We start from the raw sequence: 17,516 nt of genomic DNA, 5'->3' as shown, positions 1-17,516 counted from the left end.
TTGTTTGTATCCTTCTTCGTGGGGACATTGTTGATTGTCATGTCATGTTCGGATGTACATTGTGGACGCCGTCTTTGCTCCACTGTAAGTCTTTGCTGTCGTCCAGCATTCGGTTTTTGTTTACTTTGTAGCCAGTTCAGTTTTAGTTTAGTTCTGCATAGCCTTCCCTAAACTTCAATGCCTTTTCTTAGGGGCACCCACCTTTTGTTTATTTTTGGTTTAAGCATTAGACACCTTTTAACTTCACACTGCCTCCCGCTGTTTCCGACATCCACAAAGCAATTAGCTACCTGCTGCCACCTACTGATATGGAAGAATATTACACGGTTACTCTGCCGAGCTCTAGACAGCACCGACACTCAACAACAACAACACATCATTTGCAGACTATAATTACTGGTTTGCAAAACATATTTTTAACCCAAATAGGCGAAATTACGTAAACTCCCACGGCACACCAGACAGTATCTCACGGTAACACTAGTGTGCCGCGGCACAGTGGTTGAAAAAACACTGGTCTACATCAACTATCACACAGTGAGATAGATTACCGTCCTGTGGGAAACACTGACCATTATCAAAATGCAAAAAGCTCATTCAATCAGACATATGCCAAATGTGTGTGCGACACATGTCTTCATTTTATAAAATATGAAAATAAATAAGTAAACAATGGGCTTTAACTAATAAGTAATGACCCATATTGTTGACGATGGTCCTCATTTGGAACACACAGAAGATAATACAAATAATAACAATTTAAAAATATGGTTTGACAAAAATAGACTATCTTTGAATCTCAGTAAAACTAAAATAATGCTATTTGGTAACAGTATAAGAGAAAGTCAAACACAAATACAAATAGACTGAGTAGACATTGAAAGGGTAAAAGAAAACACATGTTTGGGTGTAATAATAGATGATAAAATGAACTGGAAACCTCATGTAAAAAATATACAACATAAAGTAGCAAGAAACATGTCAATAATGAATAAAGCAAAACAAGTTCTAGACCAAAAATCCCTTCATATTCTCTACTGCTCACATATCTGACTTATTGTGTAGAAATATGGGAAATAACTACAAATGTGCGCTTCATTCACTAAAGATTAATTAGAACATAGGATATAGAGAACATACAAACCCTTTATTTATTAAATCACAATGATTGAAATTCAATGATTTGATGCATTTGCAAACATCTAAAAAGATGCAAACTATAACCTGCTAGCCAAGAATGTACAACAATTCTTCTCAACAAAAGAGGAGAAATATAACCTTAGCGATAAAATGTAATTTAAAACATTTGTATGCATGTACAACACTTATAACCTTTAGTATATCAGTATGTGGAATTAAATTATGGAATGTATTAAGTAAAATAATCCAACAAAGCAACAATATGATTCACTTTAAGAGATTGTTCAAACTACAAGTGTTCACTAAGTACAAAGTACAAAGAAGAACAATTATCATACATATCTTGAACTTTAAAAAAAAAACAAAGAATGATTATTTATGTATTTAATATTTCTTTACTTACTTGAGGTATATTGATTTATTTATTATTCATTTATTCACTGTTCTGTTGCAAACATAGAACAAAGAAATGTGATAAAACTGCTATGATATGAAAAGGGGTAGGATTAAATAAATGATAATGATAAATGGGTTATACTTGTATAGCGCTTTTCTACCTTCAAGGTATTCAAAGCGCTTTGACAGTATTTCCACATTCACCCATTCACACACACATTCACACACTGATGGCGGGAGCTGCCATGCAAGGCGCTAACCAGCAGCCATCAGGAGCAAGGGTGAAGTGTCTTGCCCAAGGACACAACGGACGTGACTAGGAAGGTAGAAGGTGGGGATTGAACCCCAGTAACCAGCAACACTCCGATTGCTGACCCGGCCACTCTACCAACTTCGCCACGCCGCCCCAATAAATAAATAAGCTCTGCTTCTTCATACTCCTTTTCGGATGTGCTGTAATGAAACAAGTGGAAATATGTGATGCATTACACTGAAACTGAAACTGAAAGCAGGCAGTGTTAATCCCTTGATGCATCATGAAAGCCTCCTGCAGGCATCTCACATCAAATCATGCCCGTTTTGTACGTCACACGGTTATAGTTACGCTGCAGCACTATTAAGATACAACACAGCCTTGCTAAAAACATATTCTACTATACACATGGGACTAAGATAGGATCAGAGGATAGGCGGTTAGTGGTGGAAATGCAGAGTGACATAGAAGCGTGTTAAATCAAAATTGTGCTGAGGTGTTCACAATATGGTGTAATGAAAGAATACCTAAGGCACAGTGTTGGGACTGTAATGGACTAACAAAGTAACCCCACTGGGTTCGGACGAGCATGAGGAGTGGTGGAAAGCAGAGAAAACCAAAACAATAATGAATGCTTGAAAAAACATTCATTAAAAAGTGGGAGAGACAAAAGCAGCAGCTGGGGAAACTCAATGTTACGTAAGTGTTCCAGAACAATCCACGCTCTAAGCTTCCCTGCTGCGTGACAGCCAAATCTGACACAGGGTCTGCTTTCCAAGACATCATTACCTACTGCGTGACAGCCAAATCTGACCCAGGGTCTGCTTTACAAGACATCATTCCCACTGTGGATCCAGGAAGATGTTGACAGGCCACATCTGTTAAGTTAAACCAGGGGTCACCAACCTTTTTGAAACCAAGGGCTACTTCTTGGGTACTGATTAATGCGAAGGGCTACCAGTTAGATACACACTTAAATAAATTGCCAGAAGTAGCCAATTTGCTCAATTTACCTTTAACTCTGTTATTATTAATAATTAATGATATTTATCTTTGTGGAAACACTGATCATCTTAATGATTTCTCACAATAAATATATATAGAAACAGATAAATATCAATATGCAACACTTTATTTATATATTTTCTCTAAGTGCACATTTTTCAAATTGAACATTTTCAAATGATCACTTCTAAGACAGTCTTGTGAAATCACAATATCCCATTTTAACTAGCTAGCCACTAACATTTTTTAACAAATCATGAATTACTTTGCACCATGTTTGTACGAATAATAACTCATGTAAAATACAAAAGTAAACTCTCAAAATTTTAAATCATGTCACACTTTGAACTGGACACCAAATCTGTTATCTGTTTCTTTGTCAGTTAGTGGGAAGCCTGGCATTGCATGCTGTTAACTAGTGTGTTGTACTCTGGTGTGTAACTTGACACTGCAACTCTGAGTGAGTCTTGCAGATGTGCATCGGTGAGGCGTGTTCTGTGTTTGTTCTTGATGATGTTCATGTCAGAAAAGGCTGATTCACAAAGATAAGATTTTTCCTCATTGTTTGCGGAACCTTCTTAATCTTTTGGACATATTTTCACAGCAATCTGGCCTTAAGCTTAATCATGATAAATGTAAAATGTTAAGGATCGGAAATCTAAAGGGAACGTCTTTTCGAATGGAATGCAAAGTGCCTGTTTTGTGGACAGATGGACCAGTTAACATACTTGGTGTTGTTGTCCCAGGAAATCTGGAAGATCTAGGCTCAGTAAATTATGATAATCGACTAAGAAAGCTGGACAAAATTATGCAATTATGGAAAGGGAAATCCCTAACCTTGTATGGTAAAATGTCTATTGCCAACTCGTTAATTATTCCTCAATTTATTTATTAGTTTGTGTCATTACCAGCTCCATCACAAAACTTTTTTAAGATTTATGAGCGGAGGGTCTTCGATTTTGTCTGGAACGGCAAACCAGAAAAGATTAAAAGAAAGGTTTTGTACAAAGAGTATGAATATGGGGGCCTGAAACTTCTCAACCTTGAAGCTATGTGTCTGTCTTTAAAAGCATCAATTGTTCCAAAGATGTATTTAAACATTGAGTGGTACACAAATGTCCTGTTGGACAAAACATGTACTGTATCAAAAGAAATGGTATCCTTTTTTACAAGTGATCCCCTCCCAGAGAGTCTGCTGGGAAACATGGCGGGGTTCATAAAGGAAACAATCCACTCATAGTGGTGTTTTCAATTTTATGTGCCAGAAAAAAGAGACAATATATTGCAGCAGTTAATATGGATGAACTCTAATATTGTAATAGATGGAAAGCCTTTCTTTTGGAAAAATATGTTTGAAAGAGGAATCATTTTTGTCAATGATATTATCAAGGAGAATGGTAAAATTATGAAGTATGATGAATTTAGAGCTATGTATGGTGATGCTTGCTCAAGCTTTTCATTTTATCAACTAACTGGAGTAATTGGGACAAGATGGAAACAAATAATTAATTATGGAACTACTAAATAATTAGTTTGTAAACCTCTAATAAGAAATTCTAGTTGGCAAAAAGGAACTAAAATAAATAGAAAAATATATAGTTTTTATTTAATAAAGAAATCTTTGAAGGCTGCCTCATACAACACAAATGTAAAATGGGAGGACTTTTTTGACTGCCCGTTGCCATGGGATGCCATATTCAAACTAATCTATAAAACCACTATCGATGTGCAAAATCGTTATTTTCAAATTTAAATTATTTATAACTTCTTACCCACAGGGAAAATGTTAAAATTATGGAATATGACAGAGTCAGATGATTGCCGATTTTGTTGTCAGGAGCCTGAATCCACCCTGCATTTGTTTTGGTATTGTCATATTGTGTCTTTGTTTTGGGTGGAAGTTGAAAAAATGTGTTTAAGGATTGGTTTGTTTATGAAGCTTAATGTGGTTTCTGTTATTTTAGGAGAGTTCATTGACAATCATGATTTAGTCAATGTAATTATAGTACTCGGTAAAATGTTTATTTTTAAGGCCAAAAACAGATATTCACTTAGTATTACTTTCTTTAAAACATGTACTCAGTATGTTCTAATTTTAGAAAGTTACATGGTTGAAAACGATAATGATGCCAAAAAACATTAAAAAAAAGATGAGAAGTCCTCAAAGGCTTATTTTGAAAGTATAATTATGTTTATAGATTATATGATATCTGTTGTTGTGTTCCCTAATTTGAGTGACCTGGACATAATCTGGACTGTACATAAATGCTTATTTTGAAAATGTAATTTTGTTTATAAATTATATGCAATCTGTTGTGTTCCCTAATTTTTTTCTGTGTACATGAATGAAGGTGTGTGTTGCTGAGTCCGACTTGGACATTATCTGGACTGGGCCTGGTTTAAAAAACCCTTTAAACAAATCTAATTTCATTGACAACCTGGTCTGTTGAAGATAAGGCCATTTTAAAAAAAATAAAATAAAATAAGATAAATAAATAAAAAACATTTTCTTGGAAAAAAAAAGAAAGTAAAACAATATAAAAATAATTACATAAAAAATAGTAATTAATGAAAATGTTAGTGGACCAGCAGCCTATACAATCATGTGTGCTTCAGGGACTGTGTCCCTTGCAGATGTGTTGTCTATGTTGTGGGAACCCGAATATTGGTAGCAGAAAGAAATAACCCCTTTTGTGTGAGTGGGTGTGGATGAGTGTGCATGGGGGAGGTTGTTTGGGTTGATGCACTGATTGAAAGTGTATCTTGTGTGTTTTCTATGTAGATTTAATTTAAAAAAAAAAATAAAAAAATAAATTTTTATTTATCTATTTATTTATTTTTTTAGAACAGGCCCGCGGGCGACTCATCTGGTCCTTACGGGCGACCTGGTGCCCGCGGGCACCGCGTTGGTGATCCCTGAGTTAAACAAACTCTTTTGCTCCAGTTTTGGCCTCCAGCGCCTCTGTTTTGAGATCATGTCCACACACAAAAACTGATCATCAATCATCATCTACAAACATTTGGTCTTATAAGACAATCTCTGGAAGTTAAAAGAAAATTGTTGAAAATGTTTACTCTGAAGGAACATGTACTTAGCAATTTGACCCCTGGCCTTAGCGACCTCAGACATGTTTATTAAGTAAAGCTGCTGAATGTCACGGATATGGATCTGTATAGAACCTCCAGTCCTGGTCAAACCTTGTCAAGAACATAATTTTCCAATCATTTCTACAACTCTTATTTTTTTGTGATAGAGTGATTGGAGCACATACTTGTTGGTCACAAAAAACATTCATGAAGTTTGCTTCTTTTATGAATTTATTATGGGTCTACTGAAAATGTGAGCAAATCTACTGGGTCAAAGTATACATACAGCAATGTTAATATTTGCTTACATGTCCCTTGGCAAATTCCACTGCAATAAGGCGCTTTTGGTAGCCATCCACAAGCTTCTGCTTGAATTTTTGACCACAACATTGGTACAGTTCAGCTAAATGTATTGCTTTTCTGACATGGACTTCTTTCTTCAGCATTGTCCACGCGTTTAAGTCAGGACTTTGGGAAGGCCATTCTAAAACCTTCATTCTAGCCTGATTTAGCCATTCCTTTACCACTTTTGAAGTGTGTTTGGGTCACACCCAACTGCGCCCAAGACCCAACCTCCGGGCTGATGATTTTAGCTTGTCTGGAAGTATTTGGAGCTAATCCCAAACACACGTCAAAAGTGGTAAAAGAATGGCTAAATCAGGATAGAATGAAGGCTGTAGAATGGCCTTCCCAAAATCCTGACTTAAAGGCGTGGACAATGCTGAAGAAAAAAGTTCATGTCAGAAAACCAACACATTTAGCTGAACTGCAGCAATTTAGTCAAGAGGAGTGGTTAAAAATTCAAGCAGAAGCTTGTGGAATGCTACCAAAAGCGCCTTATTGCAATGAAACTTGCCGAGGGACATGCAAGCAAATATTAACATACATATAGACACAACTATATGGACCAAAAGTCACATGTGAGTAAACACTAGGGCTGTGAATCTTTGGGTGTCCCACGATTCGATTCAATATCAATTATTGGGGTCACGATTCGATTCAATATCAATTCTTGGGGTCACGATTCGATTCAAAATCGATTTTTTTTTCAATTCAACACGATTCTCGATTCAAAAACGATTTTTTTCCCGATTCAAAACGATTGTCTATTCATTCAATACATAGGATTTCAGCAGGATCTACCCCAGTCTGCTGACATGCAAGCAGAGTAGTAGATTTTTGTAAAAACCTTTTGGAATTGTAAAGGACAATGTTTTATCAACTGATTGCAATAATGTAAATTTTTAACTATTAAATGAACCAAAAATATGACTTATTTTATCTTTGTGAAAATATTGGACACTGTGTGTTGTCAAGCTTATGAGATGTGATGCAAGTGTGACACTATTGTTCATTTTATTTTCCATCCATCCATCCATCTTCTTCCGCTTATCCGAGATCGGGTCGCGGGGGCAGCAGCTTAAGCAGGGAAGCCCAGACTTCCCTCTCCCCAGCCACTTCGTCCAGCCCCTCCCGGGGGATCCCGAGGCGTTCCCAGGCCAGCCGGGAGACATAGTCTTCCCAATGTGTCCTGGGTCTTCCCCGTGGCCTCCTACCGGTCGGACGTGCCCTAAACACCTCCCTAGGGAGGCGTTCGGGTGGCATCCTGACCAGATGCCTGAACCACCTCATCTGGCTCCTCTCCATGTGGAGGAGCAGCGGCTTTACTTTGAGCTCCCCCCGGATGGCAGAGCTTCTCACCCTATCTCTAAGGGAGAGCCCCGCCACCCGGCGGAGGAAACTCATTTCGGCCGCTTGTACCCGTGATCTTGTCCTTTCGGTCATAACCCAAAGCTCATGACCATAGGTGAGGATGGGAACGTAGATCGACCGGTAAATTGAGAGCTTTGCCTTCCGGCTCAGCTCCTTCTTCACCACAACGGATCGATACAGCGTCCGCATTACTGAAGACGCCGCACCGATCCGCCTGTCGATCTCACGATCCACTCTTCCCTCACTCGTGAACAAGACTCCGAGGTACTTGAACTCCTCCACTTGGGGCAGGGTCTCCTCCGCAACCCGGAGATGGCACGCCACCCTTTTCCGGGCGAGAACCATGGATTCGGACTTGGAGGTGCTGATTCTCATCCCAGTCGCTTCACACTCAGCTGCGAACCGATCCAGCGAGAGCTGAAGATCCTGGCCAGATGAAGCCATCAGGACCACATCATCTGCAAAAAGCAGAGACCTAATCCTGCAGCCATCAAACCAGATCCCCTCAACGCCTTGACTGCGCCTAGAAATTCTGTCCATAAAAGTTATGAACAGAATCGGTGACAAAGGGCAGCCTTGGCGGAGTCCAACCCTCACTGGAAACGTGTCCGACTTACTGCCGGCAATGCGGACCAAACTCTGGCACTGATCATACAGGGAGCGGACCGCCACAATCAGACAGTCCGATACCCCGTACTCTCTGAGCACTCCCCACAGGACTTCCCGAGGGACACGGTCGAATGCCTTCTCCAAGTCCACAAAACACATGTAGACTGGTTGGGCAAACTCCCATGCACCCTCAAGGACCCTGCCGAGAGTATAGAGCTGGTCCACATTTCCACGACCAGGACGAAAACCACACTGTTCCTCCTGAATCAGAGGTTCGACTATCCGGCGTAGCCTCCGCTCCAGCACACCTGAATAGACCTTACCGGGAACGCTGAGTGTGATCCCACGATAGTTAGGACACACCCTCTGGTTCCCCTTCTTAAAGAGAGGAACCACCACCGGTCTGCCAATCCTGAGGTACCGCCCCCGATGTCCATGCGATGCTGCAGAGTCTTGTCAACCAAGACAGCCCCACAGCATCCAGAGCCTTAAGGAACTCCGGGCGGATCTCATCCACCCCCGGGGCCTTGCCACCGAGGAGCTTTTTAACTACCTCAGCAACCTCAGCCCTAGAAATAGGAGAGCCCACCACAGATGCCCCAGGCACTGCTTCCTCATAGGAAGACGTGTTGGTGGGATTGAGGAGGTCTTCGAAGTATTCCCTCCACCGATCCACAACATCCGCAGTCGAGGTCAGCAGAACACCATCCTCACCGTACACGGTGTTGATAGTGCACTGCTTCCCCTTCCTGAGGCGGCGGATGGTGGTCCAGAATCGCTTCGAAGCCGTCCGGAAGTCGTTTTCCATGGCTTCCCCGAACTCCTCCCATGTCCGAGTTTTTGCCTCCGCGACCGCCGAAGCCGCACACCGCTTGGCCTGTCGGTATCTGTCCGCTGCCTCAGGAGTCCTATGAGCCAAAAGAACCCGATAGGACTCCTTCTTCAGCTTGACGGCATCCCTCACCGCCGGTGTCCACCAACGGGTTCTAGGATTACCGCCACGACAGGCACCAACTACCTTGCGGCCACAGCTCCAATCAGCCGCCTCGACAATAGAGGTGCGGAACATGGTCCATTCGGACTCAATGTCCAGCACCTCCCTCGTGACATGTTCAAAGTTCTTCCGGAGGTGGGAATTGAAACTCTCTCTGACAGGAGACTCTGCCAGACGTTCCCAGCAAACCCTCACAATGCGTTTGGGCCTGCCAGGTCTGTCCGGCATCCTCCCCCACCATCGCAGCCAACTCACCACCAGGTGGTGATCGGTAGAAAGCTCCGCCCCTCTCTTCACCCGAGTGTCCAAAACATGAGGCCGCAAATCCGACGACACAACTACAAAGTCGATCATGGAACTGCGGCCTAGGGTGTCCTGGTGCCAAGTGCACATATGGACACCCTTATGTGTGAACATGGTGTTCGTTATGGACAATCTGTGACGGGCACAAAATTCCAATAACAAAACTCCGCTCGGGTTCAGATCCGGGCAGCCATTCTTCCCAATCACGCCTCTCCAGGTTTCACTGTCGCTGCCAACATGAGCGTTGAAGTCCCCCAGTAGAACGAGGGAATCACCCGGGGGAGCACTCTCAAGTACTCCCACGAGTGAATCCAAAAAGGGTGGGTACTCTGAGCTGCGGTTTGGCGCGTAAGCGCAAACCACAGTCAGGACCCGTCCCCCACCCGAAGGCGGAGGAAAGCTACCCTCTCGTCCACCGGGTTGAACTCCAGCATGCAGGCTCTGAGCCGGGGGGGCAACAAGAATTGCCACCCCAGCCCGTCGCCTCTCACTGCCGGCAACGCCAGAGTAGAAGAGAGTCCAGCCCCTCTCGAGAGAACTGGTTCCAGAGCCCTTGCTGTGCGTCGAAGTGAGTCTGACTATGTCTAGTCGGAACTTCTCCACCTTGCGCACTAGCTCAGGCTCCTTACCCCCCAGCGAGGTGACGTTCAACGTCCCAAGAGCTAGCTTCTGTAGCCGAGGATCGGACCGCCAAGTGCCCTGCCTTCGGCTGCCGCCCAGCTCACATCGCACCCGACCTCTATGACCCCTGCTATGGGTGGTGAGCCCATTGGAGGGGAACCCACGTTGCCTCTTCGGGCTGTGCCCGGCCGGGCCCCACGGGGACAGGCCCGGCCACCAGGCGCTCGCCATCGTGCCCCACCTCCGGGCCTGGCTCCAGAGGGGGGCCCCGGTGACCCGCGTCCGGGCGAGGGAAATCTGGGTCCATAGTTTTTATTTCTCATTGAGGTCTTCGAGCTGCTCTTTGTCTGATCCCTCACCTAGGACCAGTTTGTCTTGGGAGACCCTACCAGGGGGCATAAAGCCCCCGACAACATAGCTCCTAGGATCATTGGGACACGCAAACTCCTCTACAACGGTAAGGTGGCAGCTCAGAGTGGAGTCATTTTATTTTATTTTTTTAAATGTCTAATGATAATGTCAATGAGGGATTTTTAATCACTGCTATGTTGAAATTGTAACTAATATTGATACTGTTGTTGATAATATTCATTTTTGTTTCACTACTTTTGGTTTGTTCTGTGTCGTGTTTGTGTCTCCTCTCCATTGCTCTGTTTATTGCAGTTCTGAGTGTTGCTGGGTCGGGTTTGGTTTTGGAATTGGATTGCATTGTTATGGTATTGCTGTGTATTGTTTTGTTGGATTGATTAATTAAAAAAAATAAAATAAAAAAATACAAATGTAAATAAATAAATACACCTACTCAGTGGCCTAGTGGTTAGAGTGTCCGCCCTGAGATCGGTAGGTTGTGAGTTCAAACCCCGGCCGAGTCATACCAAAGACTATAAAAAAATGGGACCCATTACCTCCCTGCTTGGCACTCAGCATCAAGGGTTGGAATTGGGGGTTAAATCACCAAAAATGATTCCCGGGCGCGGCACCGCTGCTGCCCACTGCTCCCCTCACCTCCCAGGGGGTGAACAAGGAGATGGGTCAAATGCAGAGGACAAATTTCACCACACCTAGTGTGTGTGTGACAATCATTGGTACTTTAACTTTAACTTTAACTTAACTTTAAATAAATAAAAAATAAAAAATTGATTTTTTAAAAATGAGAATCGATTCTGAATCGCACAACGTGAGAATCACGATTCAAATTCGAATCGATTTTTTCCCACACCCCTAGTAAACACTATCACTATCAAGTGACAAATATCATCTTATCCGGCCCTAAAGACACTCTGCATTCATTTAAATTGAGAGAAATATACACATTGTTTGTTATTCATCTTCTTTTAAACCACTAATGCAGGCCTTGAATTTTTACTTTTTAAGGTCAAGGCAAGTGTTGCCTTAAAGGAGGGCTCACATTTTAGAGCACCAAGGCAAGTTAGAAGGGCACCAAGGCAAACATTATTTTCTTTCCAGGCAGGGGCTCCAAAGCATGCAAGCATACATATACAGGGTTTTTTTTTATTCATTATTAATATAAACTTGTCAGCTTTTTGTCATTTCATTATACCTTTAACTCTATTTTTCCCTTTTGATAGAGGGAATGACGGGGCATCTGTAATATTTAAAGTAGATGGTGTGACTAACGACCTGGAATTGTATCGCAAATTACCATTTTGCCGTGGACAATTATATGCCTCATCCATTAACAAGTACAAAGTCAAGGGCGGTCACGGCAAGTTGTTGCCACTAATGTTGGTCAATTTTTTTAGGGCCGTGGTTAAATTCAAGCCCTGCTAATGGTAACATATGCTAGCAGTTGTTGTTAAATGATTGTATTGCAAAGGAATGTTGGGTCAGTGACATATAGCAGCTTCAACAATAATTCCTAAAAGTTTGAAGAAGATTGGTTAAAAATTGCATCTTACCTTTTGAAACCAGATATTGTTCAAAATGCATAGGGTACTTTTCTACAGACGGTATTGTGAGCAGGCCCAGAAAGCTGGCAATAATATTGAAGACAAGGCAGTTAAAAGGTGTGGTTGTACTTTTCACCCTTCCCTGATGATAGGCCAATACTTGATCAATGAGAACAGATGTTACTGAAGAGCCCAAAATATGGTTGCATGTATCCCCAGAATGCAAGTATGAAGAAGTTTGTGACCTTGCGAATTACCTAAGTGGTCCGCCGTATCGCCTTTTGATGGCTGCACTAGGCAGACGAGCGTGACACTGCAGAATAAAGCAATATTTTAACAGCTTCTCCCATTCACACTCCCATTTCCCAGAAGTGCTTTTCCCAAAACCCAAGCTGACCAGCACACGCTGAAGCAGTCTGCCTTTCCAGATTCTAGTCCAAGAAAAAAACATCATATGGAATGTTTCATTTTCCCCCCACCTTTGGGATTCTGAGGAATTGTGAGTGTGCAAGTCAGGGGGACAATCCCTTCCAGAGAGTGGGCGAGCAAGAAGGGCAGGAAAGGATTTTGTAGCACACACACACATGTTACACCTGCAAATGAAAGACATTTTTTTGACAACGTTTTCCCTCCGTGATGCTAGCTTAAGTTTTCCCTCCGTGATGCTACCTTAAGTTTTCCCTCTGTGATGCTACCTTAAGTTTTCCCTCCCTGATGCTACCTTAAGTTTTCCCTCCCTGATGCTACCTTGAGTTTTCCCTCCGTGATGCTACCTTAAGTTTTCCCTCTGTGATGCTACCTTAAGTTTTCCCTCCCTGATGCTAGCTTAAGTTTTCCCTCTGTGATGCGACCTTAAGTTTTCCCTCTGTGATGCTACCTTAAGTTTTCCCTCCGTGATGCTACCTTAAGTTTTCCCTCCCTGATGCTACCTTGAGTTTTCCCTCCCTGATGCTACCTTAAGTTTTCCCTCTGTGATGCTACCTTAAGTTTTCCCTCCATGATGCTACCTTAAGTTTTCCCTCGGTGATGCTACCTTAAGTTTTCCCTCTGTGATGCTACCTTAAGTTTTCACTCTGTGATGCTATCTTAAGTTTTCCCTCTGTGATGCTACCTTAAGTTTTCCCTCTGTGATGTTACCTTAAGTTTTCACTCTGTGATGCTACCTTAAGTTTTCCCTATGTGATGCTACCTTAAGTTTTCACTCTGTGATGCTACCTTAAGTTTTCCCTATGTGATGCTACCTTAAGTTTTCACTCTGTGATGCTACCTTAAGTTTTCCCTATGTGATGTTACCTTAAGTTTTCACTCTGTGATGCTACCTTAAGTTTTCACTCTGTGATGCTACCTTAAGTTTTCCCTATGTGATGTTACCTTAAGTTTTCCCTCTGTGATGCTACCTTAAGTTTTCCCTCCGTGATGCTACCTTAAGAGTTCCCTCTGTGATGCTACCTAGTTTTGATGAGTCAACACAAAAGGGGCCAGGTGACAACTTGCAGAAAAACACTTGATGGTAAAGTGCCAGGTTTCAACACCTGCAGCTTTTAGTGGGAAATTGTTCTGCTCTGCATTATGATATTATACTGTGTGTAGTGAAAACGTTCATTTGGCCTACTGATCATACATTTACAGTCGCGATCAAAAGTGTACATACACTTGTAAAGAACATCATGTCATGGGTGTCTTGAGTTTCCAATCATTTCTACAACTCTTATTTTTTTGTGATAGAGAGATTGGAGCACATACTTTGGGAAGGCCGTTCTAAAACCTTCATTCTAGCCTGATTTACATTTTTGTCTAAATCAGGCTAGAATGAAGGTTTTAGAATGACCTTCCCAAAGTCCTGACTTACACGTGTGGACAATGCTGAAGAAACAAGTCCATGTCAGAAAAGCAACACATTTAGCTGAACTGCACCAATTTTGTGGTCAAAAATTCAAGCAGAAGCTTGTGGATGGCTACCAAAAGCGCCTTATTGCAGTGAAACTTGCCAAGGGACATGTAAGCAAATATTAACATTGCTGTATGTATACTTTTGACCCAGCAGAATTGCTCACATTTTCAGTAGACCCACAATAAATTCATAAAAAAAGCAAACTTCATGAATGTTTTTTGCGACCAACAAGTATGTGCTCCAATCACTTTATCACAAAAAAATTAGAGTTGTAGAAATGATTGGAAACTCAAGACAGCCATGAGATTATGTTCTTTACAAGTGTACGTACACTTTTGACCATCACTGTATATAAACAAGGTCCGTCTATAAAAGCCTGAATAGTAAAATTGTTTGTACCTGTCAAGCTTTGGCTACTTTCCCTCTGCAGACTTGATCAGAGGTGTCACGTGATGTTGTTGTGATGTCACCCATGCCGGAGGACACCGCCATCCCACTACCTCAGTTGAGATAGTACAACTCATAACTCGACACAGATGACATCACAACAACATCACGTGACACCTCTGTTGACGGCTGCAGGGAGAAGGTAGCCCAAACTTGTCAGGTACATACAATTTCACACTTCAGGCATTTATAAAAAAAAAAGGATATATATATATATATATATATATATATATATATATATATATATATATATATATATATATATATATATATATATATATATATATATATATATATATATATATATATATATATATATATATATAACTTCCGGCATTTATAAAAAAAAAACTTATATATATATATATACACACATGTATATATGTATACATATACACACACACACACACACACACACACACAACGCTGCACTTGCCTCTTCTTCCGAGTGACGATGAGGACGTCGTTGAAGAGAAAGAAGTAGACCTGTTGCCGCGCTGTCCGCTTGAGGAAGATGCCATTGTCCTCCACAAGCGCTGTCAGCTCTCCTCTCTTGACCATCCACCTGGAGGAGGAGACCAGAGGGAAAGGCTGTAGAGGAGAGACATGTTTTCATTATTATAGAACAGACTGGCACCAATGTTGCCTTAAAATTACTTTTTGTTGTACAAAAAAACGTGTTCTTACGCTACCTTGATCTTAAAGTCCAGCTGGGAGTTGATGGTATACATCATCTCGGTTCTCTCCATGGTACGCGCCCCCTCATTACATTTCCTTACCACCTGCACAGACAAATACACATATAAAAAAGTAGTACTTTGCAGGTCAACTAATATATATTATATGTACCGTAATTTCCGGACTATAAGCCGCTACTTTTTCCCCTCGTTCTGGTCCCTGCGGCTTATACAAGGGTGCGGCTTATTTACGGCCTGTTCTTCTCCGACACCGACGAAGAGGATTTCGGTGGTTTTAGTACGCAGGAGGAAGACGATGACACAATGATTAAAGACTGACTTTTCATATACCGGTAGGCTGGTTATTTTGATAACGTACAGGCGAGCACTTTGTATTACTTTGCACCGTTGTATTATTTGTACTCTGCACGAATGCTGTTCGCCATGTCAAAGATGTGAAAGTTTGATTGAATGATTGAAAGATTTATTGTTAATAAATGGGACCCAAACAGTCATCTCTGTCCCGACAATCCCCTCCGTGGTAGCAGGAACCCCTATATACTACGCTAATTACACATCAAAACCCTGCGGCTTATAGTCGGGTGCGGCTTATATATGGAGCAATCTGTATTTTCCCCTAAATTTAGCTGGTGCGGCTTATAGTCAGGTGCGGCTTATAGTCCGGAAATTACGGTATATTAAATCCAAGTAGATACACTATATTGCCAAAAGTTTTTGGCCACCCTTCCAAATAATCAGAATCAAGTGTCTTAATGGTGTTGTTTTTCAGGAGTTGGGCTTGGCCCCTCAGTTCCAGTGAAAGGAACTTTGAATGCTCCAGGATACCAAAACATTTTGGACAATTCCATGCTCCCAACCTTGTGGGAACAGTTTGGAGCAGGCCCCTTCCTCTTCCAACATGACTGTGCACCAGTGCACAAAGCACAGTCAATAAAGACATGGATAACAGAGTCTGGTGTGGATGAACTTGACTGGCCTGCACAGAGTCCTGACCTGAACCTTTGGGATGAATTACAACGGAGACTGGAGCCAGGCCTTCTCCACCAACATCAGTGTGTGACCTCACCAATGCGCTTTTGGAAGAATGGTGGAAAATTCCTCTAAAGACATTCCGCAACCTTGTGGACAGCCTTCCCAGAAGAGTTGAAGCTGTAATAGTTGCAAAGGGTCATATTGAACCCTATGGGTTAGGAATGGGATGGCACTTCAAGTTCATATGTGAGTCAAGGCAGGTGGCCAAATACTTTTGGCAATTGCAAAATAAAAATGCATTTTAAGTATGTATAACAGTATTAAGGCACAACTAGATGAGGCAATTCCTGAAGGAATTGCGTGTGAAGGCTCCAATGTTGAAGTTGAAGTGAAATGCTGACAGAATTTTGTATGAATGTAAGAATAGTTTGAATGTTGAAGAGTTTGAATTTCCAGGTAAACCGGAATTTGGTTTGGAACTCGGGAAAGTGTTAGTTTGAATGTCCAGGATGAGTGGAATGTGTTAATGGGAGAATGGTTTGAATAGGTTGAAAAATGTCCCAGTGATTTCAATGGGAACTTCCTGGAAATTTGGGAATTTTGGGAAAAGCGTGAATTGTTTTGAAAATGATTAGGAGCATGAATGTCCTGAATGAGCTGAATTGGTTGGTGTTGGAATTGTTTAAATCAGGCAAGAAATGTTGAAGAAATAACAGTTTTTTAATTGAGAAATGGTATTACGGAATTTCAGGAAAACCGGGAATTTTTCCAGTTCAAAAAACAACTTCGATTTTTTTGTCCTGATTAAAAGGAATGTTTTGACGGTGGAACGGTTGAAGTGGGTTAAATCGCCAGAAAAAAGGGTGAAAATAGGGCTTTGGAAAACAGAGAATTCTGGATATTCCTGGAATGTTTTGGAACTTAGAAAAAGAGTCGTTTGAATTTCCATGATGGTGGAATGTGTGGTGGAATGGTTTGAATGGGTTGAAAAATGTGGAAATGGTGGAAGTTTTAAAAATGGCCAATCCATTTTGAATGGGAAAAATGGCCGAGAAAACTGGAAATTCTGGGAAATCTGGGAATTTTTGGAACGTGTCTAGGGAAAGCCCGCAATTCCAGAATATGCTGAACAGTTTGAAGTTGGAACGCTTGGAATCGGGTGAAATATGTGGAAGGTAGAGCGAGCCAAAATCTGGAGAAGAAGAAGAAGAAGAAGAAGAAATAGATGCATTTTGGTGTATAAAAGCATAGTGTGAATGTTTGGATCATTCACACAATAATGACATAATAAATCACATTTTCACGGAGTTAGGAAAGCGGACAAATAAAAAGCTAAAAAGCTAACACTTTCAGGATGGCCTTTTTTCCCCTCCACAATGTCACTTCAAAGTTGTGGAATGTAATCAGTGACTACTGAACAATCTGTCTTGTCTGATTCCAATCAATACAAGTAATCAGGGTAAGGTCATGTCAAATA

General features: G+C 41.6%; 1 protein-coding gene across 1 annotated transcript in view; it reads right to left on the bottom strand.

Moving 5' to 3' along the window:
* LOC133658365 (rho guanine nucleotide exchange factor 26-like) overlaps positions 1-17,516 on the bottom strand; it is a 76,327-nt gene that overhangs the window by 23,511 nt on the left and 35,300 nt on the right. Inside the window, exons 10-11 of the mRNA XM_062060293.1 lie at positions 15,062-15,151; positions 14,806-14,960 (exon numbers count right to left, since the gene is read on the bottom strand). Coding sequence (XP_061916277.1) covers positions 14,806-14,960; positions 15,062-15,151 — 245 coding nt within the window. The remainder of the gene's footprint in view (positions 1-14,805; positions 14,961-15,061; positions 15,152-17,516) is intronic.

The sequence above is a fragment of the Entelurus aequoreus genome, linkage group LG10 (assembly GCF_033978785.1).
Source record: "Entelurus aequoreus isolate RoL-2023_Sb linkage group LG10, RoL_Eaeq_v1.1, whole genome shotgun sequence".
Lineage (NCBI taxonomy): Eukaryota > Metazoa > Chordata > Actinopteri > Syngnathiformes > Syngnathidae > Entelurus > Entelurus aequoreus.
Note: the sequence above shows the minus strand (reverse complement) of the source record. Positions and strands in the feature narration are given on the sequence as shown.